The following is a 26,977-nucleotide window of genomic DNA, read 5'->3' on the forward strand; positions in this document are numbered from 1 at the left end:
TAGGATGATGTTCTCCATCACTTAGAGGATCAAATTAGCCACCAGCAAGAAGTGAAGATTTACTTTCCAATTAAGCTGACGCCCACCTTTTTAGCATTTCCTCACCATCCCATGGAAATGGTCTATCGTTACAAAGTGCAGGTATTGTGTACTGTTGTTACCTAAGAAATTACAAAAGGATGAATGAATTCCTGTATTAACAAACATTATTGAAACTGCTTATTAAATGTGCAATTTTCTTGATTTCTCTAATATCCTAATAGGGCTCAGCTATTGATGCCTACTTAACTGTGTTCTTGGAACATATAACAGATGATGAGTTTTCTTCTATCTCATTGCGTCTTCTCCTTCTGCCCAAGCCTCCTGTACCTTCATGTCAGACTGTTCCTTTTATATATTTTTTTGTCTGTTCTAACTTTCAAAATCAAATATTGCCATTTTTTTCTTTGAACATTATTCTTGCCATCTCTATTATTATCTAGCGATTTCTTTACCGTGATCTCACAAGCTCCTGAAGGTCTCTATTATTTTCTTTATTTCACCAACCCAGTTTTGCTCTTAATCGTCACATGAATTTATTCTTGAGATAATAAACTTTTTCAGTATGCTTCCTTATAGGTAGAAGGTGGTAGTGGCAACTTTACCTGGACCTCTTCCAATGAAACAGTGGCAATGGTGACCATAAAGGGAGTGGTGACTGCAGGCCAAATCAAAGGCAACAGTATTGTTCAGGCCAGAGATGTACAAAATCCCTTCCGTTATAGAGAAATAAAGGCAAGTCTATCCCTTTCCCCATTTGCCCTGGAGTGACTCCTACTTGAGTTTAGACTTCCAGCTCCAAATATTTCCTGACTAGAAGTTTTGAGCATAGGCTTAAATTAATTTTTGACTATACATTTTCTTTTCAAAAAATTAGTTTTGTTGTTGCTGTTATTTTTGTTATTAACTAAACCTCCCTGGGGCTATGAATTGGGGCTTCAAGAACTATTGGTTGATTAGCTTTGACTATTTATCCTTTGATGAATGGATATTTTTCTTGTAAATTTATGTCAGCTCCTTGTAGATTGTGATTGTCAGATTTTTATGTTACTGGATGTGACATGCTTACCACAAAGATTAGCTGCTGAGAGAAGTTTTCTCCTTTTCAGAATTGAAATAAGACTAATATTCCTTTTCTTTTTCTCCTTTTAATTTCTTAAATTCAGTTTTATTTTATTTTCAGTTCCAAGTTCTCTCCCTCTTTCTTCCTCCACCCACTAAGAAGTCAAGAAAAACAAAACTCATTACAATTATGTATAGTCTTCCAGAATATTTATGCATTAGCCATGTCCCTCCTTCCCCCTTCCAAAAAAAAAAAAAGCACAATAGCACAATAGTATTCTACACATTCATATATCATAACTTGTTAAGTCATTCCCCAGTTGATGGGCAACCCCTCCATTTCCTGTTCTTTGACACCACAAAAAAGTAACTATAAATATTTTTGTACATATGGGTGCTTTTCTTCTTTCTTCCCAAAGAGATATAGAACTAGTAGTGGTATTGCTGGGTCAAAGAGTATATACTGTTTAATAGCTTTTTTGGTATAGTTCCAAATTGATTTCCAGAATTGTTGAACCAGTTTACAGTTCTACCACAATGTATTAGTGTATCTGTTTTCTCATAGCCCCTCTAGCATTTATCATTTCCCATGTTTGTCAACTTAGCCAGTCTAATGGATGTGAAGTGGTATCCAGGTATCTCAAAATTGTTTTAATCTGCATTTCTTTAATTATTAATGATTTAAAGCAATTTTTCCTATGGTTTATGATCACTTGAATTTCTTCTTCTGAAAACTTTCTGTTCCTATCTTTTTACCCATTTATCAGATGGGTAATGACTTATTCTTATAGATTTGACTCAGTTCCCTATATGTCTTAGAAATGAAACCTGTGTCAGAAAAAACTTGCTGCAAAAATTTTGTCCCAATTTCCTGCTTCTCTTCTAATTTTAGCTGCATTGGTTTTGTTTGTGCAAAAACTTTTTATGTAATCAAAATTGTCCATTTTCCCTTCTGTAAACCTCCCTAAAACTTGTTTGGCCATATACTCTTGCCCTAGCCATAAATCTGACAGGTAATTTCTTCTATGCTTCTTTAATTAATTTACTTATGATATCACTCTTCATATCTAAATCCTAAATCACATACCCATTTGGAGCATGTCTTGATATATGGTGTGAGATATTGGTCTATACTTAGTTTGTGCCAGACTATTTTCCAGTTTTCCCAACAGTCTTTTTTTTTTTTTTTTTTTGGCTAGGCAGTGGGGTTAAGTTACACAACTAGTAAGTGTTATGTATCTGAGGCCGGATTTGAACTCAGGTCCTCCTGACTTCAGGGCCAGTACTTTATCCACAGCGCCACCTTGCTGCCCCTCTCAACAGTCTTTTCAGATAGTGAGTTCTTGCCCCAGTGCCAGGGATCTTTGAGTTTATCAAACACTGGGTTACTGTACTCATTTGCTTCTGTATGTTGTATACCTGGTCTGTTCCACTAAGAAACCTCTCTATTTCTTACTTAGTACCAAATTATTTGGATGATTATGACTTTGTAGTATAGCAGGTATTGCTAGGCCCCCTTCCCTCCCATTTAAAAAAAATTATTTCCTTGATATTCTTGACTTTTTGTTCCTCCAGATTAATTTTGTTATTATTTTTTCTATTTCTTTAAAGTAATCTTTTGGTAGTTTGGCATGCTACAAATGAGTAAAATAATTTGGGTAGTGTTGTCATTTTGTTATGTTGGCTTAGCCTACCCATGAGCAGTTAATATTTCTCAAATTATTTAGAGCCGACTTTATTTGTGTAGTTAATGTGTTTCTGTGTGTCTGAGCTAGCAGTCTCCCAAGTATTTTATACTGTCTATAGTTATTTCAAATGGAATTTCTTTCTATCTCTTCCTGCTGGATTTTACAGAAATACTAAAATACTGATGGTCTTTGTGGGTTTCTTTTACACAGTTTTGCTGAAGTTCATTTTTTCAGTTAATTTTTTGGTTGATTCTCTAGGGTTCTTTAAATAAACTCATATCATTTGCAGAAAAAATGATAATTTTGTTTCTTTTTTGCCTATGCGTCTTCCTGTAATTTCTTTTATTTGTCCTATGGAGATAGCTATCACTTCTTGTACAGTATTAAATAATAATGGTGATAATGGACATCCTTACTTCATTCCTGATCTTATTGAAAAAGTTTCAACCATTATAGATAATGCTAGCTCGTGGTTTTAGATAGACATGTCGTTTTTAGGGAAAGCTCCGTTTATTCCTATGATTTCTAATATTTTTAACAGGAATGAATATTATAGATTGTCAAAAGCCTTTTCTGCATCAAAATCACATGATTTTTGTTGTTTTTTTGTTATTAATATGGTCAATTATGTTCATGGTTTATGTTTAATATTGAACCTCTGCATTCCTATTATAAATCTAGCCTGGTCACAATGCATGATCTTTGTGATATATTGCTATAGTCTTCCTTGTTAATATTTTACATAAAATTTTGCATTAATATTCATTAAGGAAATTGGACTATAGTTTTCCTTCCCTGTTTTAACTTTAACTGGTTTAGATATCAAACCATATTTAGATCATAGAAAGAATTTGGTAGAATCCCTTCTTTACCAATTTTTTTCAAACAGTTTACATAGTATATTGGAATTGTACTTTAAATGTTTGGCAGAATTCAATTGTAAATCCATCTGATCCTTTTTTTTTCTTAGAGAGTTCATTTATAGATTGTTTGGTTTCTTTTTGTAAGAAAGGATTATTTAAAGATTCTATTTCCTGTTAGTCTGGACAATTTATATTTTTATACATATTCATTCATTTCATTTGGTTTGCTAGTTTTATTGGCATATAGTTAGGCAAAATAGGTTTTTTAATAAAAGTGCTTTTATTTCTTCATTGGTTATTAATTCATCCTTTTTCATTTATTTATTTTTAGTTTTTAGCATTCACTTCCATAAGATTTTGAGTTTTAAATTTTCTCCCCCTCCTTCCCTAAGATGGCATGCAGTCTGTTATAAGCTCTACATATACATTCATATTAAACATATTTTCAAATTACTAAGGTTGTAAAGAAGAATTAGAACTGATGGGAGGAACCATGAGAAAGAAGAAACAAAAAAAGGCAAATAGTATGCTTTGATCTGCATTCAGACTCCATAGTTCTTTCTCTGGATGTGGGTAGCATTTTCCATTATGAGTCTTTTGGAGCTGTCTTAGACCTTTGTATTGCTGAGAAGAGCTAAGTCTATCAAAATTAGTCATCACACAATGGGGCTGTTACTGTGTACAGTGTTCTCCTGATTCTGCTCACTTCACTCAGCATCAATCCATACAAGTCTTTCCAGGTTTTTCTGAAGTCTACTTGCTTATTGTTTCTTGTAGCACAGTAGTATTCCATTACATTCGTATACCATCTTTTTTCATTTTTGACACTGGCAATTTGACTTTCTTCTTTTTAAAAATCAAATTAGCTAATAGCTTTTCTTTTATTGTTGTATGTATGTGTGTTTTTAAACTAGCTCCTAAGTTTATTAATTCAATGGCTTTTACTTTACTTTTAGTTTTGTTCATCTTGCCTTTGATTTTCACGATTTCTGTTTTGATGTTTAATTAGAGGCTTTCAATCTGTTGGTTTTCTATTTCTTTTAGTTGCACGTCCAGTTCTTTGATTTACTGTTTCTCTCTTCGGTTGATGAAAGAGTTTGAGATATAAATTTTCCCCTAAGTACTACTTTGCCTGTATCCTACAAATTTTGGTATGTAGTATCATTATTATCATTACCTTTAGTGAAAGTACTGATTCTTTCTGTGTTGTTTTTTTTTTTTTACCCACCCATTCTTTAGGATTAAGTTATTTAGTTTCTAGGTAATTTAATCATTGCTTCAAAGGCCGTTTATTGAATGTAATATTTATTGCATTGTGGTCGGTAAAGGATGTATTTAATATTTCTGTTTTTCTACATTTGTTTGTGAGTTTTTTATGATCTTTAATACATGGTCAGTTTTTGTGAAGGACCTATGCATAGCTGAGAATAAGTATATTCTTTTCTCTTCCCATTCAGTATTATTTTTTTCAGTCTTTTGACTTTGTTTAATTATTTCTTAATGTCTAATAGACCTTTTAGTTTTCATTTGGCCAATTCTAATTTTCAAGGAGCTAGTTTCTTTAGTCAGATTTTGTACCTCTTTTTCTAGACTGTTAGGTGTCTTTTCATATCTTTTTTCCCTAGCTCTCCTTTTTTTATTTTTTTCCTCTGTTCTTTCAGTTTTCTAAATAATTTTTCAGCTTTTTTTAAAAAAAACTCTTTTTAGGAATTATTTTTACCTGTTTCCAAGCTGCATTTTATTTTGAATATTTGCTTAGAGATATTTTATGTTATTCTCCTCTTCTGTGTTTATGTCTTGAGCTTCCCTTTTACCATAGGAGCTCTTTGTGGCCAGATTCTTTTTTTATTTACTTTTCTTCTAGTCTGCTTCTTGACATTGGACTTCATGTGAGTGCTGGAGGGGTGGGGAGGATGTTTGGCGTGAGCATCTACCTTTTTATGTCTTTCTCCTGTTTTCACAGCTCAGTCTATGGGCCTGCAAGCTTTCAGTTCTCCTAAACTGGTGTGAGTTGTGTTCATTGCCCTCCTGGTCCGAGAGCTGCAAGTTCCTGACCCAGGTTTGGGTCTGTCATTTTATTTTTGGTTGGGAGTTTCAGTAGACTGCTGCTGGCCTCCATCACTATTAGCCTGTTGGGAGGCTCTGTAGATTCAGAGTAATTTAAATGCCAGCTCCCCTTTGGTTTGGGGTTCCTGCTCTGGTTATTCCACTGCCAACTTCTATACTGGGAGCAAAGCTAGAGGTGTCGCTGCTCTGTTTCTGGGATCAGAGCCACCACATAACTAGGGCCCATGATTGTGTCCTCCCTGGATCTGGGATCCAGAACTGGGTGGTAGGCAGCAGGGCTGCCAGGTGGTACTTTTCCTTCACCAAGCTTTGGTCTAGGGATTCCCTGGGATCTCTTTCTGCCCCGCTACCACATCTCAACCTTTTTTCAGACCCTTTGTTTAGGCACTGGAATGTTCCATGCCCTGTGTGCTCTCAGCTAGACCCTGTCCCCAATGTTTTATGCTTTTGTGAGGCTGAAATAATACCCTCCTAGCAGATGAAAACCATAGTGATAAATTAAGTTGCAATCCTGTTTAAATCTTTCTCAATGTATGTTGTGATTCTTCTAGACTTAAATTGATTTTTTGTGTAGGAAAATAATCCCATCCCATGCCTCACATATATAGTACAGTGGGTGTCTCTTTCACTTTCCCCTCTTAGGGAGACCCAAACATGAGCCATAACTTTTAGTGCAATTAACATAGTCTCTGGAATGCCGGGGCTGGGCTTTGTTGGCAAGCCAGTGAGTGCAAGAATGAGCCTAATCCCCCTATATTAGAGATCAGCCTCCCCTCCAATAAACCTTCATAGATTGCAGTGGCTGAGTACAGGACAGGCAGTATGAGTTGCTAGCCCCTTATGAGCCCTTGCTGAGTGGTGCCTCTACACTAGGTATAGGTATTTTCAAGATGCATATAAAATAAATACAGGGTAACCTTAAAGGGAAAGCACTAGCAATTCAGTGGATGAGGAAAAGTCTCCAGCAGAACATGGTGCTTGAGCTAGATAGTATGTCAGGTTTGGGACAAGATGTTTTTGTTTTTTCATAAAATCAATGTGAAAGCTAGATTTACAGCATACATGAACAGAACTATTTAAACAGGATTCATTAATTGTCCCTTTAGTTTTATCCATTGATTGGGAAAATCAAGAAAAAGTCTCTGGAAAAATTCGGAGTTGAAGTTGCTGTTTGGAGGTAGGCTTACTAATTCACTAGTAGGAGAGCTTGTTAAGTGGTTCAACCATTCTAGAAAAAGGTTTGGAATTGTTCAATAAACATTTAAAAAGTCATGTAGCACCTGGTGGCACCCTCTCCCCCAGGTTGCAAGGGCACATGCCAGAGAATGGCTACTTGTGGTTTAAGATACTCTGTGCAGTCTTCATCCCATGAAACCATAAGTCAATAATCCCCCATCTAATCAGCGAGAAGGCACAAGCATTCCAAAGCAAAAGCCTTTAAGGAAGTGTCGTAAGGGGACAAGTAGCAACAAAACCTTTTCCTCATAAACTTGGGGTGCCCTCTCCTACAAATACACACGTCATTGGTGAAAAGAGAATAAACAGGGGAACGTGTAAGGAGGAATAACTCCTCACTTTGACACTGGGACCATCGCTATCTTCTTGTAATGTCATAATGCTATTCTATCTGTATCTGCTCCTTGCTAGCCTCATTATCCCTGCCAGACCTCACTCTGCTGAATACCAGTCAGCAAGCATTAACTAGGCACCTACTGTGTGCCAGGCACCGACACTAGAGATACAAAGAAAGAAAAAAAAAACAGTGCCTACCCTCAAGGAGCTCACAGTCTGATAGGGAAGATGCATACAGTTGTGTACAGACTAGATACATATGGAACAAATTGGAAGTAATAAACAAGGAAAGGCACTAGCATTAAGAGGAGTCAGGAAAGGCTTCTTGCGCAAGGTGGGATTTTAACTGGGACTTGAAGGAAGTAGAGAAGCCAGAGATGGAGGTGAGAAGGGAGAGAATTCCACGCATGGGGACAGCCAGTGAAAGATATGTCAGTGTCTTGTGACTGACAGTCCCCTCCTTGAAACAATGAGGCCAGTGTCACTGGATCACAAAGTATTTATGGTGGAGTAGATTTAATTAGGCAGTAAGTTTTAATAAGGTTTTTTTGAGAGGCAGCTAAGTGGCTCAATTGATAGAGCACTGGGCCAGGAGTCAGGAAGATCCACATTGGAATTTGGCCCCAGACACTCAGTAGCTTTGTGGTCCTAGGCAAGTGATTTAACCTCTGTTTGCCTTAAGTCCATTTGAGAAGGAAACGGTAAACCACTCCAGTATTGTTGCCAAGAAAATCCATACCAGGTCACAAAGAGTCAGACACAACTAACTGACCAACAGCAGGTTTAATAAGACTGGAAAGGTAGGAGGGGACTAGCTTATAAAGGACTTTAAATGCCAGGCAAAAGATTTTATATTTGATCTTGGAGGTAATAGGGAGCCACTGGAGATTATTTAATAAAGGAGTGACATAGTTAGACCTGTACTTTAGGAAGGACAGTTTGACAGATGAGTGGAGAGACATTTGAGGCAGAGAGACCAACTAAAAGCCTATTGGAGTAGTCAAGCAGGGGGTGATGAGGGTCTGCGCCAGGTTGCAGTGTTGAAAGAGAGAAAGGGGCATACATGAGAGCTGTTGTGAAGATAGAATTGACAGGACTTGACAACAGATTGGATATGTGGGATGAGAGAGATTGAGGAGTCGGAATGACACCTAAGTTGAGAATCTGGGTGATTGTGGGGGGGGTGGTATCCTCAATATGTAATAGGGAAGTTAGGAATAGGGGAAGATTTGGGGCAAAAAATAATGAGTTCAGTTTTAGACATGAGGAGTTTCAAGATGTCTGCAGGACATCTAGTTTGAGGCATATAATAAGCAGCTGGAGACATGAGGCTGGAGGTCAGGAGACAGGTTAAGGCTGGATAAGTAAACTGGGAATTGTCTGCAATAGAGATGATAATTGAATCCATGGAAGGTGGTGACATCACCAAGGAAAATAGTATAGAGGGAGAATGGAAGAAAACCTAGGATAGAGCCTTGGGGTCCCTCTGTTGTAGCAGGCATGAGCTAGATGAAAATCCAGCAAAGGAAATAGAAGAGTGGTCCAGAAGGTGGAAGGAGAACAAGGAGAAGCATCACAAATACCTAATGGGAGGAGAAAGAAGCTGTAGAGGGGTCAGGAAGCATGAGAATTGAGAAAGGTCATTAGATTAGGCAGTTAAGAGACCATTCATAATTTTGGGGAGAATAGTTTCGGTTGGATGATGAGGTTGAAAGCCAGATTAGAGAGTTAAGAAGATGGTGAAAAGAAAGGAAGCAAAGGCACCTAGTGTAGATGGTTTTCTCAAGTAACTTTTAACCGTTGTGGTGAGTGGGAATTGTTATAAAAGGATCACCTTACTACAGTTAGGACCCAGCTGAGATTTTGTAATATAAATTTGTGGACCCAGTTGTACAGGGGTAGGCCAGAAGGGGCATGTGACCTATGACTCCACAGAAAAATCTAAGCTACCTTGAATAAATGTCAACTGCAAAAGAAGCTCCAGATATCCCATGAGGAAACTTGCATGTGACCCTGGGCCATCCTGCAACTATGCCTTCTTTGTTCTGTTTCTGTCTAATACCTGACCTGGTCTGGTTGGCACAGGGATACATGATGTTACTTTGTCCTGTTACTGCCCAGGACAACTGACCTCTTGTGAGAAGACCCCCTTAAACAATCCAATTAACCTAATTAACCCTAATAAAACCTCTTAATAACCAAGCTGGGATGAGTCCCTCTCTCTTTGGTATCTCAGTATTCTCTGTCAGAGGGTATGCCACCCTATAGTTGGCATAATTAGGGCAGAATAGATCTACCCCCTTACATCTGGCATAGTGGATGGAATAGTCTGCCCCCTTACACTAATCAGCACAGTTTTGTTATTTTTCTCCAAATTTGTTCGGCAGCACATGCATAGGAGTGAAATCAGTAAAGGATGGGAATAATCCAAGGCTGGGGTTTAGAAGGGCAAGATCCTTGATAAGAAAAGGGGCAAGTGGGGCAGTTAGGTGGCACAGTGGATAGAGCACTGACCCTGGAGTTAGGAGGACTTGAGTTCAAGTCTGGCCTCAGACACTTGACACTTACTAGCTGTGTGACCTTGGGCAAGTCACTTAACCCTGATCATCTTGCCAAAAAAAAAGAAAAGAAAAGGGGCAAAGGACTCAAAAAGAAGGTGGTAGAGAGTTAAACTGATTCACCAAGGGGTCAAGATGTGGAAAGGAAGAGAGTGTAGCCAGTGCAGAGGTAATGGCCTGAGAAAGAACTGAAGGGCTGAAGGGATTGGAGATTGCAGTGAGGACAAGGAATTGCATTGGAATTGCAAGGCAGAGGAGGAGATAGAATGACAACAGCTGATAATCAGAAGAAGAACTTTCAGAGTTCATGCATGTGGATACAGAACACCTGTGGGTGATGGGAAAATGTGTGTAGCTGTGGTAGCATGGAGGAAGAGGTCATAGGAAATGATTAAGTTGAAGAATTTCGATGTTAGGGTATTTGAGGAAGTATCAATCTAAATATGGAACTTCCCTAGTAACTGGGCAGGAGTTGGACAGGAGAGAAAGAATGAGAGTCAAGAGCTGAACTCATTTAAGAAGAAAGGAGAATGTCCTGGAGGCCTGTGGACAGTGTCTGTCAGAATCCAGGTTGGTGATAAATGTGGTTTGAATGAAACTCAAAGGAAGAGAGGTTATGGTGCAATGGTGTAGAGGAAGAACCTGGGAGTAGCGGTGGTGAACAAGGAATATCACAATTCCCCGACCACAACCAGTGAGTTTAAGTAAAAGTAAAATGAGAATAAAAATGCAACTAGTGCTTGGAAACACTAGGATAAGTAAGCCATGTCACCAGGAGGGGGCCAGATCTCAGTAAATATAAGAAGATAGAAGGAATGATAATAGAAAAGGTTGCAGACGATGTCCAGTTTATTACCTATATACTACCTGGAGCAGGCATTCCAGAGAGCACAGTGTAAGAGTTAGGTAGCTTTAGAGTAGGAGGTTGGGGAGGATTAGGTTGAGGAGGGTGAGAATGAGGGAGTGGTCAGTGAAGGGTGGAGAATGGAATTTGAACAGTGGCAACCAGTGGTTCAGAATCACTGGGATGGGATGGGTATAATGGAGTGAAAGTATGTTAATCATTCAGGAATAAAACAACAACATTTCTAAATAATAACAAAATCCAGGAGCCAATATAGAAAGGGAAATTCCATTCCAGTAACTATAAAATCTATAAATTATCTGGGGATCCACATAAATCATCAGCATTTCTCTATATTACTAACAAAGCCCAGCAGCAAGAGATAAAAAGAAAAATTCCATTTAAAGTAACTGTAGACAATATAAAATATTTGGGAGTCTACCTACCAAAACAAACCAGGAACCATATGAATACAATTACAAAACGCTTTTCAAACAAATAAAATCAGATCTAAATTATTGGAAAAATATCAGTTGCTCGTAGGTAGGCCAAGCTATATAATAAAAATGACAATTCTACCTAAATTAATTTACTTATTCAGTGCCATACCAATCAAACTGCCAAAAATTATTTTATAGAACTAGAAAAAATAACAGAGTTCATCTGGAAGAACAAAAGGTCCAGAATACCAAGGAAATTAATGAAAAGAAATGCAAGGGAAGATGGTCTAACCATACCAGATCTAAAACTGTATTATGAAGCAGCAATCATCAGAACTAGTTGATACTGGTTAAGAAATAGAATGGTGGGGGATAGCTAGATGATACAGTGGATAGAGTACTGGCCCTGGAGTCAGGAGGACCTGAGTTCAAATCTGGCCTCAGACATTTGGCACTTACTAGCTGTGTGACCTGGGCAAATTATTCAACCCCATTGCCTAGCCACATATATATATATACACACACACACACACACACAGGTGGATCAGTACAATAGGTTAGGTACACAAGACACGGTAGTCAATGACTGTGGTAATCTACTATTTAATAAACCCAGAGAATCCAGCTTCTGTGTTAAGAACTCACTATTTCACAAAAACTGCTGGGATGGCTGGAAAACAGTATGGCAGAAACTAGGCGTAGACCAACGTCTTATATTGTATGCCAACATAAGGTCAACATGGGTACATGATTTAGACATAAAGGGTGAAACTGTAAACAAATTAGGAGAGCAAGGAATAGTTTACCTGTCAGGTCTATGGAGAAGGGAAGAATTTATGACCAAACGAGATAGAGAACATTATGAAATGCAAAATGGATAATTCTGATTACATTAAATTAAAAAAGTTTTGCACAAACAAAGCCAATACAACTAAGATTAGAAGGGAAGCAAAAAGTTGGGAAACAGTTTTTACAGGCAGTGTCTCTGATAAACCCCTCATTTCTAAAATACATAGAGAACTGAGTCAAGTTTATAAGAATACAAGTCATTCCCCAGTTGACAAATGGTCAAAGGATATGAACAGGCAGTTTTCATTTGAAGAAATTAAAGCTATCTATGGTCATATGAAAAAATACTGGGGCAGCTAATTGGCACAGTGGATAGAGCACTGGCCCTGGAGTCAGAAGGACCTGAGTTCAAATCCAATCTCAGACCAGACACTTGACACTTTCTAGCTGTGTGACCCAGGGCAAGTCACTTAAACCTAATTGCCTTGCTAAAAAAAAATTTTTAAAAAGGGGACAGTTGGGTGCCACAGTAGATAGAGCTCCAACCCTGGAGTAAGGAGAACCTGAGTTCAAATCTGGCCTCAGGCACATAACACTCACTAGCGGTGTGACTCTGGGTAAGTCACTTAAACCCAATTGCCTCACCAGAAAAAAAGAAAGAAAGAAAGAAGAGAAAAAGAAAAAATGCTCTAAATCATTATTGACTAGAGAAATGCAAACTAAAACAAATCTGAGGTACCACATCACACCTATGAAATTGGCTAACATGACAAAACAGGAAAATAATAAATGTTGGAGAAGACGTGGAAAAATTGGAACACTAATGCATTGTTGGTGGAGTTGTGAACTGATCCAGCCATTCTGGAGAGCAATTTGGAACTATGCCCAAAGGGCTCTAAAACTGCATATCCTTTGATCCAGCAATACCACTACTAGGTCTGTATCCCAAACAGATCATAAATATGGGAAAAGGATCCACATGTACAAAAATACTTAAAGCAGCTCTTTGTGTGGTGGCAAAGAATTGGAAATTGAGGGGATGCCTATCAATTGAGAAATGACTGAACAAGTTGTGGTATATGAATGTAATAGAAAACTATTGTTCCATAAGAAATCGTAAACAGGTGGATTTCAGAAAAACCTGGAAAGGCTTGTACAAACTGATGCTGAGTGAAGTGAACAGAACCAGGAGAACAGGAAAACATTGTATACCGTAATCATGCAATGGAAGACTTTATTAGACTTAGCTCTTCTCAGCAATGCAATGATCTAAGACAATTCCAAAAGACTCATGATGGAAAATGCTATCCACATCCTGAGAAAGAAATATGGAGTCTGAATGCAGATTGAAGCATACTATTTTCTCTCTCTTTTTTTTTGTTTTGCTTTTTCTTTCTTGTTTTTCCCTTTTGCTCTGATTCTTCTTTCACAACATGACTCATGTGGAAATATGTTTAATATGATCGTGCATGTATAGCCTATATCAAATTGTATGCTGTCTTGGGGAGGAGGGGGGAAATTTAGAACTCAAAATCTTAAAAAAGCGAATGTTGAAAACTAAAAATTAATTAATTAATTGAAAAATTAAAAAATATATCTGGGGTTCAATCTACAATTCACACAAAATGGTTTGTCAGTCAATAAACATTACGTTCCTGCTATGTGCCAGGCATTATGAAAAGCACTAGGGATACAAAGAAAGGTAAAAGACAGTTCATGCCTTTGAGGAGTTCACAATCTCCTGGGGCAGACAGCATGTAAATAATTGGGCAAATAACCTATATTCGGTATAAATTGGGAATAATGAACAGAGGGAAGGCACTAGGATTAAGAAGGATTGTGAAAAGCTTCCTGTGGATGGGATTTTATTGAAGGAAAGGAAGCCAAGGAGATAGATAAAGAAAGGGTGGAGAGCATTTCATGCATAAGAGACAGCTAGTGAGAATGCTTGCAGTCAGGAAATGGACCATCTTGTTCAAGGAGCATCAAAGAGGCCAGTGTAACTGGATTGGAGTACTTGGGGGTGGGGTATAAAGAAGGTTTGAAAGGGTATTGGAAAAGGGCTGGATTATGAAGGGCTTTGAATGCTGAAGGGAGGATTTTATATTTGATCCTGGATGTGACAGGGAGACACTGTAGTCTGTTGAGTTGGGAGGCAGAAGTTGAAGAGCTCTTTGAAAGCTGAGTGTAAGAGGGACTGGAATGGAGAGAGACTTGCGGTGGGCAGACCAACCAGTCAGGCACTTGGCATGATCCAAGGTCCATCTAAGAGGATGAGGTCTTGTAGCAGTGTAGTGGCAGTGTCAGAGGAGAAAGGGGATATATGTGAGAAATGTTATAAAGGTAGAAATGGCAGAACTTGGCCACTGACAGCATGTGGGCGGTGAGAGAGAGTGAGGAGTAGAAGATGACACCTTGGCTCTTAGCCTGGGTGACTAGGAGACTGGTTCAGCCCTCAGCAGTAATAGGGAAATTATAGGAAGGGGGGAAAAGTCTTGGGGAAAAGATAATGAATCCATTTTAGATATGTTGAATTTAAGATGTTGCAAGATGTCCATTTTGAGATGTCTGAAAGGCAGTTGGAGATTTTAGATTGGAGGTTAACAGAGAGGTTAGGACTAGACAAATAGATCCAAGAATCATTAGCATAGAAATAATTGAATATATGGGAGCTGATGAGATCACCAAGTGAAATAGTATAGAGGGAGAAGGAAAGAGCACTCTTGGTTAACATGTGTGACCTGGATGGAGATCCAGCAAAGGAGACTGAGGAGTGGTCAGACAGGTAAGAGTACCAGGAGAGAATGGTATCATGAAAATCCAGAGTATCAAGGAGAAGAGACTGACCAGCAGTGTCAGAGGCTGCAGAGAGGTCTAAAGGATGAGGATTGAGAAAAAACGATTGCCATTTTGGAGAGCAATTTGGAACTATGCCCAAAGGGCTATGAAAATGTGCATACCCTTTGACCCAGCAATAGCACTTCTAGGGCTTTATCCCAAAGAGATCATAAAAATGGGAAAAGGGCCCACATGTACAAAAATATTTATAGCAGCTCTTTTTGTGGTGGCAAAGAATTGGAAATTGAGGGGATGTCCATCAATTGGGGAATGGCTGAGCAAGTTGTGGTATATGAATGTAATGGAAAACTGTTGTGCTATAAGAAATGATGAGTAGGCAGACTTCAGAAAAACCTGGAAAGACTTGTATGGTCTGATGCTGAGTGAAGTGAGCAGAACCAGGAGAACGTTGCACACAGTAACAGCCATGTTATGCGATAACTAACTTTGATAGACTTAGCTCTTCTCAGCAAATGCAAGGATCTAAGACATCTCCAAAAGTCTCATGAGGGAAAATGCTATCCACATCCAGAGAAAGAACTATGGAGTTTGAATGCAGATCGAAGCACACTATTTGCTCTTTTTTTTCTTCTGTTTTGTTTTGTTTCCTCTTTCTTGTGGTTTCTCCTATTGGTTCTAATTCTTCCTTACAACATGACTAATGTGAAAATATGTTTAATAGGAATGTATATGTATAGCCTATATCAGATTGCTTGCCATCTCGGGGAGGGAGGTGGAGAGGGAAGGGGAGAAAAAATTAAAACTCAAAAGCTTATGGAAGTAATTGTTGATAAAATAAAATAAAAAATAATTAAAAAGAAAAAGCCATGGGATTTGGCAACTAAGAGATCATTGATCATACCACCTTGGAAAAACTGAAAACTTATAGGTTCCTAAAAATATCTCTGGAAATAGATGCATAAAATCCCTGAACTTGGGACAGTACACCCTTCACATTGGAAGAAGACCCCTACCTTAACAAAAAGTTGAAAGGGATTTGGCAACTAAGAGATCATTGGTAGCTTTGGAAAGGGCAGTTTTGGTTGATTGATGAAATCGGAAACCAGGCTATAAAGAGTTAAGAAGACAGTGAGAGGAAAGGAAGTTGAGGCACCTGTTATATACTGCCTTATCAAGGAGGTTAACCACAAAAAGCAGAAGAGATATGGATCAATAGTTAGCAGGAACGGAAGGATTAAGTGAAGGTTTTTTGGGGATGCCAGAGACATGGGTGTGTTTGTAGGCAACAAGGGAAACAACCAGTAGATAGGGAGAGATTGAGGTTTAGTGAGAAAGTAGGAATGATAGAGGAAGCATCTGTTGGAAGAGACGAGATGGAATGGGATCACTTGTGCATGTTAATTGCCTTGGCAAGGAGAAGGACCTCCTCATCACTTAAGACAGGGATGAAGGCGAGTAGCAGAAGGCATCTGGGTGATGTGTTGATGAGGTAGAAGAGAGAAGAGGGAATTGTCAGAAAATGGCTTCAGTTTTCTTCAGTTAAGTATGAAGTAGGATTCTCAGCAGAGAGGGGAGGGGAGCCATCGAAGGTTTGAGGAAAGAATGGAAAGGTTTGGCTGTGGTAAATGGGATAATGAACTGCTTAGGGAGGTTTAAAAGGATTGGCTTGCAGAAGTGAGGGTCCAGTTGAGGTTATGTAGCATAATTTTGTAATAAACTCATTCAGCACTCTTTTGTGATTTTCTCCATCTTTATTCAACAACATGCATAGACAGAAGCAATAGATGTATATATTCAGTTACAAAGTGCTCCTTAAAGAAATAAGAACAACTTTAATAGCTATTAAGATTTAATCCTTTAAAAACAACTTATAGTTTTATCCTGACAGGATTTTCCTTCCCAAGGTCCAGACCAGAAAATGCAATACGGCAATATCATGGACTCCATTTAGATCAAACTTTTTCAAGGAGTCCAAGTCACGCTTATCCATGCAGTATCCAAGTCACTTCTTGAAGACGCCACAGTAAAGGAGATACTTGTTCATAGTGTAAGGGCATTAATTTTCTTAGGTTAGGGAAGGGGTGTTATTTTGTCTTTATTTTTACCTTGGGGTTAGATTCTTATCTTTTGGGGGTTCAACATCAAAAACCAAGATGGGAATTATGCAAAACTGTAGGAACTGACTTGTATAGTTCTTGAGTTCAGAAATGTGCATCAGGAGCAGAGGTGAATCTTTTCTAAATCATCATAGAAAGAATGTTTTCCAATTTGACTTTTGTTTGTACAATTCTATAAATACTTTGGGGTTTTCCTTTTTTTTTTTTTAGAAAGTATACAAAAATCTGCTTTGTGGGTTTGTTTTTTCCAAAGCATTGCAAACGAACCTGTTTATTTACTTGCAAATGTATTTCTTTGATAAGAAAAAAATTAAAAAAAAAAAAACTTAAATTTACTCATACTTCCTCAGCACCCTCACTTACTTTTTCGTCTCAGATTGGAGGGATAGATGGTGGAGCAAAAAACTCCTCCCATATCCTTCCTTTATAATAAAAGCCTTTTCATTTGCTACCAGTTGGTCGTCATGGTTTCAACTTTACCATCATCTTCATCATGCCCCTCTCTGTTTACCCTCTGTCCCCTTTTCAGCTTCCCTTTGTGTATTATCTTCCCTCATTAGATTGTAAGCTCCTTGAGGGTAGGGACTTATCATTCTTTTTCTAATTTGTATCTATAGCACTTAGTATAGTACCTGGCATATAACAGGTGCTTAATAAATGTTTATCATATCGTGTTGTTTCATAGTTGGAGGAATATTCAATACTCAATCCTGGACCTTTCCAATATAATAAAAATGACAGTAGTTCTTGTTCAGTCTTTCAGTCATGTCCAGCTCTTGATGATCCCATGATCCTTCTATCCTCCACTATCTCTTGAAGTCTGTCCAAACTCATATTCATTGCTTCCATGACATTATCCATCTTATTCTCTGTTGTCCCTTTCTCTGTTTGCTTTCAATCTTTACCAACATCAGAATCTTTTCCAGTGAGTCCTGTCTTCTGTCTTCTCATTACGTGGCCGGAGTATTTAAGCTTCAGCTTCAGTATTTGTCCTTCCAAAGAATAGTCTAAATTAATTTCTTTAAGTATTGACTGATTTGATCTCCTTGCTCTCCAAGGGACTCTCAAAAGTCTTCTCCAGCACCACAATCTGAAAGCATCGATTCTGTGGTGCTCAGTTTGCCTTACAATCCAACTCTCAGAGCCATACGTTACTACTGGAAAAACCATAACTTTGACAATACGAACCTTTGTTGGTAAGGTGATATCTCTATTTTTTGGTATGCTATCCAGATTTGCCATAGCTTACTTTCCAAGGAGCAAGTGTCTTTTAATTTCATGGCTGTAGTCACTGTTTGCAGTGATTTTTGAGCCCAAGAATATAAAATCTGACACTGCTTCCATTTATTCTCCCTCTATTTGCCAGGAAATGATGGAACCAGTTGCTATGATTTTAGGGGTTTTTTTTAAATGTTAATAAGCTTCAAGCCAGCTTTTACATTCTCCTCTTTCACCCTCATTAAGAGGCTTTTGAATTCTTCTTCACTTTCTGCCATCAGAGTGGTATCATCTGCATATTTGAGATTGTTAATATTTCTCCTGATAGCCTTAATTTTGGCTTTTGATTCATCCAGTCTGTCATTTTGCATGATGTACTTTGCATATAAGTTAAATAAGGAGACAATGTACAACCTTGTACTTCTTTCCCAATCTTAAACCAGTCTGTTTTTCCATGTTTGGTTCTAACTGCTGCTTCTTAACCCACATATAGGTTCCTCAGGAGACAAGTAAGATGATCTTGTACTTCCATTTCTTTGAGTACTTGCCACATTTTGTTGTGAAGGCTTTAGTGTAGTCAGTGAAGCAGAAATAGATTTTGTTTTTCTGGAACTCTTGCTTTCAGCAATTTAGTTCCTCTGCCTTTTCAAAAATCAACCTTCATTTCTGGTAATTATCAGTTTACATATTGCTGAAGCCTAGCTTGCAGAATCTTAAGCATAACCTTGCGAGTGTGTGAAAGGAGTGCAATTGTTAGGTAATTTGAACATTCTTTGGCATGTCCCTTCTTTAGAATTGGGATATAAACTGATCTTTTCCAATCCAGTGGCCTCTGTTGATTTTTGCAAATTTGATGGCATATTAAGTGCGGCATTTTAACAGCATCATCTTTTAGGATTTTAAATAGCTCAGATGGAATTCTGTCACCTCCACTAGCCTTATTGTTGGCAATGCTTCCTAAGGGCCACTTGACTTTATTTGCTAGGATGTCTGGCTCCAGATAATAACCACACTATCGTGGTTATCAGTGATGTTAAGATCTTTCTTATTTAGTTCTTCTGTATATTCTTGCCACTTCTTCTTAATCTCTTCTACTTCTGTTAAATCCCTACCATTTTTGTCTTTTATCATGCCCATTTTTGCATGAAACGTTCCCTTGATATCTCTAATTTCCTTGAAGAGGTTTTTTTTTTGTCTTTCCCATTCTATTGTTTTCTTCTATTTCTTTGCATTTCTCATTTAAGAAAACATTATCTCTCCTTGCTATTCTCTGAAATGAAATTCTGCATTCATTTGGGTATATCTTTCCCTTCTTTAGTTTTCTCTTTCCTACTTTCCTCAGCTATTTGTAAAGCCTTAGAAAACAACCATTTTGCTTTCTTGGTCTTCTTTTTCTTTGGGATGTTTTTTTTGTTGCTGCCTCCTGTACAGTATTATGAATCTCTGTCCATAATTCTTCATGTACTCTTATCTATCAGATCTCAGCCCTTAAATCTATTCATTATTTCCACTTCATATTCATAAAGAATTTTATTTAGATCATACCTATACTGTCTGATGGTTTTCTCTACTTTCTTCAATTTAAGTTTGAATTTTGCAATAAGAAGCTCATGATCTAAACCACAGTCAGCTCCTGGTCTTGTTTTAACTTACTGTATAGAGCTTCTCCACCTTTAGCTGCAAAGTATAGAATCAATATGGTTTCTATATTGACCATCTAGTGATGTTTATGTGTAGAGTCAGTTGCCTTTTAGGTTGTTGAAAAGGTGTTTGCTATGACTAGTGAATTATCTTGGAAAAATAGGAGATCTAGAATATCAAGGGAAATGATGAAAAGAGAAAGAGACAAAAGAGGAGTAGCATTTTCTGACCTCAAAACTATATTATAAAACAGCAGTCATCACAATCACCAGATGAATACAAAGAAGCAAAGATCTACGTGAACTGATGTCAATAAAGTAAGCTGAACCAAGAAAATAATATACATAATAACTATAAGAATGTAAACAGAAAGAACCATACACAAATCAAAAGTGAATGTTGTAAAATTCCAAAGAATAAGCATTGCTCCAAAGAAGATTATATGAGAAGACACCCCACTCTACTCTTTATGAAGAGCAGAGGGCCACAAGCGTGGTCCATTGTTCATATCTTCAGATTTTTTTCAATGTATTGATTAGTTAATGCTGATTTTTTTTCTCTTGTCTTTAAAAATGTTATTTGTTATATGGAATGGCTGTCTGGGAAGCATAGGGAGAAAAACTGTGGAGAATTATGATAGATGTGAAAAAAGACATTAATCACAACTTATTAAAAATACAGAAATATAGTGGATGAAATCTGTCATGTGGACATGGGATGAAGGATGTGCCTTTTCCATCAACCCATCAGGAGTGGTCCTGAAGATATTTTCAGTGATACTACTAAAAACTAGCTTACACCTTAATATGGTTAATCAATTATGTAAAGAAATCATTTTCTCTCCCAATGCAATAGTCTACAGAACATTTAATATAAAAGAATAATTGCAGAATAGGAGCTTGTCTTTTGACTTTCTATCTGAAGTCCATCAAATAAAAAGATTCTTAAAATAAGAATAACTATACCACTAACAAAACTCCACACATATAGTACTTTAAAATTTGCAAAGCACCTTATTATAAATTATACCCCCCCACACACACATATAGGTATTATTATTAAAAACTCAACTGTATCTATCAGCTCATGATTGTGGATATTCCCTCCAACAAGGCAACTTACATCCCATTCATACCTATCTGTCCTATAAAACTCATTCATTATTAGCCAAAGAGGTCTGGAGAGGGGATAGGGGAGAATGATGCTCAAATGTGCTGTGGTGCTTCCCTGACGTCACAAGGATACGAGTAGAACACTTCAGCTTTTTATCAGTTATTCCTACTTCTTCCTACATGATCATCTCATCCTATTTTGTTTATAATAATACTTTAAAGTGAAAACATCTTTTACTCCAGTTCTTTACAGTTCCATATTTGTTAACTGCTGCAGTATACTCAAACCCCCATGTAACCTCTCATTGTCCTCAGGGTGATAGTCAATTTTAATTCTTCAGAGACTGTAGTTTTTTTTCTCATTTACATCCATACAACAGCACTGAAAGAATACAAGTATTAGGGGCAGCTAGGTGGCACAGTGGATAGAGCTCTAGCCTTGGAGTCAGGAGGACCTGAGTTAAAATCTGGCCTCAGACATATAACACTTACTAGCTGTGTGACCCTGGGCAAGTCACTTAACCCCATTGCCTAGCCCCCCCAAAAAAATACGGGAAAAGAATACAGGTATTAGGAGATGGGTCTTCATTTCAAGGAGACATTTGGGCTTATTAAATGAGCTCTGCAATTTTCCTTAGGTAATCTAACCTGCTCTTCTCCTCTTTAATTCTGGGCCCAACTAATTGTCTATTTAATGTCTGTCCAAGATATGTATACTGATGGACAACATAGCTTGTTCATCTAACTGCCTGTTATAGTCTAGACCAGAGGTTTTTAACCATTTTTGTGTCATAGATCCCTGCTCAGAATAATGTTTTTAAATGTGTAAAATAAAATACATGTGATTACAAAAGAAACCAATTATACTGAAATATAGTTATCATAATATTTTTAAAAATAATCCCAGGTCATAAAACCACTGGTCTAGACTTCAAGATGGTGCTAAAGGTGAATAAGGAAGCAGTGTCCCCTCAACACAGAAGCCAAATCAAAGGTCTGAAAGACCAAGAAGGATGTGTTGTTGTCTTTCAGTTGTATCTGACTTTTCGTGACTCTATTTGGGGTTTTCTGGGCAAAGATACCAGAGTGATTTGCCATTTCTGTCTCCAGATCATTTTATGGATGAGGAATTGAAGCAAACAGGGTTATGTGACTTGCCCAAGGTCACACTAGTAAGTGGCTGAGGCCAGATTTTAATTCAGTAAGGTGAGTATTCCTAACTTCAGGCCTATCCACTGCACCACCTATCTACCCTAAGAAAGGTATACACAGCCACAAAAAGATCTAAATGTCCCACACCTTCCATTGACCCAAGATACTAAGTCTTTGAAGACAGCCCACATACCCTCTGAAAAATGCTCCTAAGAGAAACAAGCTTGATCACTATGCCATTATCAAGTTTTCCTTGACCACAGAGTACACTATGAAGATTAAGGACAACAACATCCTGGTCTTCATTATGGATGTCAAGGCTAACAAGAATCAGATCAAGCAGCCGGTAAAGAAACTGTATAACATCAGTGTGGCCAAGGTCAACACCGATCAGGCCTGATGGAGAGAATACGTATGTCTGACTTGCCCCGGGTTGATTCTGTGGATGTTACTAACAAAATTGGAATCATCTAAACTACATCCTCCACAGCATGCTCCACCAACAATAAAAAGTTTTCCAGCAAAAGCAAAAACAAAACTAAGCCTCTGTCTAGAAAACAGGCATTCTTCATCCATTTGATTTTTCCCATGTGTCTAGTTAGGCCAGACTCTTGGTTATGGATTCAGGAAGCTCTGCAGTTTTCCAAATTTGATGCAATCAACACAATGTCAGCTGCAAGTAGGAACATCAGAGAATACTACCAGGGGAAATCTCCCTTCAATTTGAAACTATACTGGATCTCCTCCTGGGCAGCGGTCAATGTTTGATGAGCATGCTTCTCCCTGTTTTATGCCTCACTTGATTAGCCAACTTTATTTTTGTGTTATGATGATCTCTGTTTTGCATATGAGGAAACAGTCCCTAAGACATCATACAAGTGATGTCTGAGCTGGGATTCAGTCCCAGAACTCCACGTCCACCATAGTATTCCCCCATACTACACAGACCCTCACGTTCTAGATAGCCAGTATGCTGGTTTATAAAGCAATTAAGTTCCTGGCTCACAGTCTTCCCTCAACCCCACTTCTTGCCCTCGTACTGAGGGACGTATTTCAGAATACATAGACATACTCCTTCAATTACCCTTCAATTACTTCCCAGTTCCTCAGCTTACTCATTTCATATGACCAGTATACTCCCTATTACTCCAGCTACACACATGATCTTGCCATCACTCAAAATTGTTCCACTTTCATGTTCATGACTTCTTAAAATTCCCTTGTATGATCTGAATTTGTTGTTATTCCTACCTCTCTCTCTACCTTTCCACTCTAAATTCTTCATCCTCACCACCACCTCTCATCCTTTCATCCTTCAGCCCTGGCTACACTCTCTCTTCCATTCCCCATCTTGGCTTCTTGGTGAAACAACTCAACATTCCACTGCCCTCTTTTCTTGTGTCCCTTCTCCTTTATTTTATGAAAGATTTTGCCTTCCAAACTTAAGCTTTGGATTACCCTCACTATTTGCTACCTTAGCTTCTATTCACATGTTGCTGAACTAAGCTGGAAAAAATCATGAAACCATTCTGATTGGGTACGCTGAAAAATTACATAGTCTCAGCTGGTCCTTCACCGTGACAAGACAACATGTTTACAGCTCTCTAATCCATACATCATTGTGCTTTTCGTCTCTTAAACCTCCCGTGTTCCCCACCACCACCACCACCACTGCCCTCTAAGTTGAAAACTTTACCTCATTTTTACCTGAAAAAAACGAAGGTCATTCTCTGAGAGCCCCTTCTCCCTCCTTCCATCTCACATCACTTAGACAGTTTCCTCCACTATCTCTTCCTTCATCTCACATGACAAGGCGGCTCTTCTTACCAAGACTGACCCCTCTACAGGCCCAAATGATCCCTTTCCATCTCCTCTTCTCCAGGAGATTGCTGCTTCTGTCATCCCCAGTGTCTTATTAATCTTCCATCTCTCCCTATCTGCTGGCTGCTTCCCAATTCATTACAAACTTGCCTTCTTCTTTCCCATGCTCAAAAAGCCCTCATTTGGTCCATCCATCTTCATTATCCCATATCACCTCCTTTTTGGAGTAAAACTCCTTGGGAATGTAGTCTGTAATCGGTGTTTTCATTTCCTTTACTCTCATTCTTTTTTTTTTTCGTTCAGTCATTTTTTTATCTAGTATTTTATTTTCCCCCAGCTACATGCAAAAACACCCTTCAACATTCATTTTTCAAACCTACTCTCACTCTCTCAACCTCATCACCAAACTGAAATGGATCTCCCCAAAGTTACTAATGATCTCTTAATTGCCTAATCTAGTTTTGCTTTTAAAACTTTAAATTCCATTTAGTTTGGAAGTTGTAAACATTTAGTATGTCACCATCTATTAAAAACATTGTTCTTATATTTTTTGAGTCAATTTTATGGCTGGGAAATGAAGTGGGAGTGCGGTGGCATTTGTGACATTTTCTCTGCTACCCTGGTTCCCATAGAGTTTATTTGTTGAACTCTCAAAGATATTTGAGGATTTGTATTTGCAGTGCAAAGGTTTGTAGCACATGGATTTGTTGTCTATTGTTTTACAAAAGGTCATGAGTTTCCAGTGTAGCATTAAGACCACTTGATTGCATCTTTTTAAATATTTGTTAAGTCCTAAATCTACGCAATCCTCATTGGTATGTTGTTTCTATCATTTCCATGCAAAATCTGTGTGGATCAATAAATCTGACAACTTCATCTTGTAATCTGCTTGATAGTCATTTGTTTGAAGCTTCCTTGTCAATATGTTGTTGGTTGAGTTCATGTGAATGTTTCCCCTGACCAGCCCTTTGGCTCCATTCTTAGATCTTATCTGTTTCATAGACTCCATGAGTTGGTAAACTAGTATTAATTACATTCAGTAAATCTAATCAGTGGTCCAGTAGCATATAACTGTTGTCAACCTTTTTTATTGCTCTACAGAGTGGTATCTGTTCCCGAAATATTTTGTAAGTTTTCTACCTACTTATCATGTGATCTGAAAATATCTGTCACTTTTCCTCCTTTTTTAATTAATTTATTTTTAGTTTTCAATAATCACTTCCATAAGCTTTTGAGTTTCAAATTTTCTCCCCCTCCCTCCCCAAGATGGCATGCAATCTCATATAGGCTCTACATATACATTCCTTTTAAACATATTTTCACATTAGTGATGTTGTAAAGAAGAATTAGAACCAATAGAAGGAACCACAAAGAAAGAAGAAACAAAACAGAACAGAAGAAAAATAAAAGAGCAAATAGTGGAATTCTACATTCAAACTACATTCAATCTACATTCAAACTACATAGTTCTTTCTCTGAATGTGGATAGCATTTTCCCTCATGAGACTTTTGGAGTTGTCTTAGATCTTTGTAATGCTGAGAAGAACCAAATCTGTCAAAGTTAGTCATCGCACAACATGGCTGTTACTGTGTGCAACGTTCTCCTACTTCCGCTCACTTCACTCAGCATCAGTCCATACAAGTCTTTCCAGGTTTTTCTGAAGTCTGCTTGCTTATCATTTCTTATAGCACAATAGTATTCCATTACATTTATATACCACAACTCGTTTAGCCACTCCCCAATTGATGGGCATCCCTTCAATTTCCAATTCTTTGCCACCACACAAAGAGCTGCTATAAATATTTTTGTACATGTGGGTCCTTTTTCCTCCCTTTTGATAAAGAACTGTTCATCTTTTTGTACCATTTTAGAGTGATAGGTCCTATATTTCATTTATACTCGTATGAGTTTTTGTTTGGATGTTTTAAAAAAAAAGTCCTAATCTGTTTTTCCTTTCCAAAAGTGTACATTTTGACTAGTATTTTGAAGGTATGTAATTTGTTTTAAAAATCTTCCCATTGAACTGTCACTTAAAGATGCTGTTAAATTTCTTGATCTACACAACTATAGATTTCTCTTTGATAACTTTATGTTCATTGTGGCTTGTATAGAGAATACCAAGATAAGTAATACCATTTGTGAGTGTTTTCTTAGTCCATTGGTGAAAGTTGATTTAACTGTTTTGATTTATCAAACAAAACAATAGTTACTAACATATTAATAAATCCTGGAGAAAAATTTTCCTAAACATTTCAGTCTGGTCAAGGGTCAAGACAGATAATCACCTTAATTAGATTTAGATGTTCCTGATTTAAGTTTGGTTGTCACCTTATCCCATTTTCTGGGGATTTAAAATTTTCCATTTTCTGGGAATTTAGAATTTCTTCTTAAACTCAGAAAGTGGATAGGTTTTTGATAAGTGGATAAGAAATGTAGCAGAAGACATTATTTCAGATTTTTGTAGTTAAAGAAAAAGTAGCAAGGGTATCTTGTTAAGGTTAAGGTCTCCCCACTACTACCACCACCCAAAATTCTTTTTATGTATTATCTTTCTCCATTAGATTGTGAGCTTCTTGAGGGCAGGGACTGTCTTTTGCCTTTCTTTGTCTGGCACAGGGCCTGGCACATAGCAGGGACTTAATAACTGTTTGTTGACTGATTAGGTTTCTCATTCATATGAAACCAATAATATTAGACTAAAGTATTATCCTAATATTTAGTTGTTTGTACCCTAAAGAAGGAACAAACAACAAAATCTTGACCATAGAAACCTACTGTGGCTACAGGGAATATCAAAACACAAACTCAGAAGAGGATAAAATGTCAAAATGCCTACTTGCAAAACCTCAAAGAGAAATATGAATTGGTCTCATGCTCAAAAAGTCCTTCTGGAAGACCTCAAAAAGGATTTTTAAAATCAAATAAGAAAGGTAGAAGAAAAATTGGGAAAAAGAAATAAGAGAAAATTATGAAATAAGAGTCAAAAGCTTGGTAAAGGAAGCACAGGAAATGAAAGAAGATGCACAAAAATTCACTGAAGAAAACAGCTCCTTAAAAAGTAAAATTGGCCAATGAAAAAGGAGGTACAAAAGCTAATTGAAGAAAATAATTCCTTAAAAATTAGAATTGGGCAAATGGAAGCTAATGACTCTATGAGACATCAAGAATCAATTAAACAAAATCAAAAGAATGAA

General features: G+C 37.6%; 1 protein-coding gene across 1 annotated transcript in view; it reads left to right on the top strand.

Moving 5' to 3' along the window:
- LOC114049843 (nuclear pore membrane glycoprotein 210-like) overlaps nucleotides 1-26,977 on the top strand; it is a 127,352-nt gene that overhangs the window by 23,997 nt on the left and 76,378 nt on the right. The window contains exons 10-11 of the mRNA XM_027871268.1: nucleotides 4-141; nucleotides 619-774. Coding sequence (XP_027727069.1) covers nucleotides 4-141; nucleotides 619-774 — 294 coding nt within the window. The remainder of the gene's footprint in view (nucleotides 1-3; nucleotides 142-618; nucleotides 775-26,977) is intronic.

The sequence above is a fragment of the Vombatus ursinus genome, unplaced genomic scaffold (genome assembly GCF_900497805.2).
Source record: "Vombatus ursinus unplaced genomic scaffold, bare-nosed wombat genome assembly UNPS02014798.1, whole genome shotgun sequence".
In the NCBI taxonomy this organism is placed as follows: Eukaryota; Metazoa; Chordata; class Mammalia; order Diprotodontia; family Vombatidae; genus Vombatus; species Vombatus ursinus.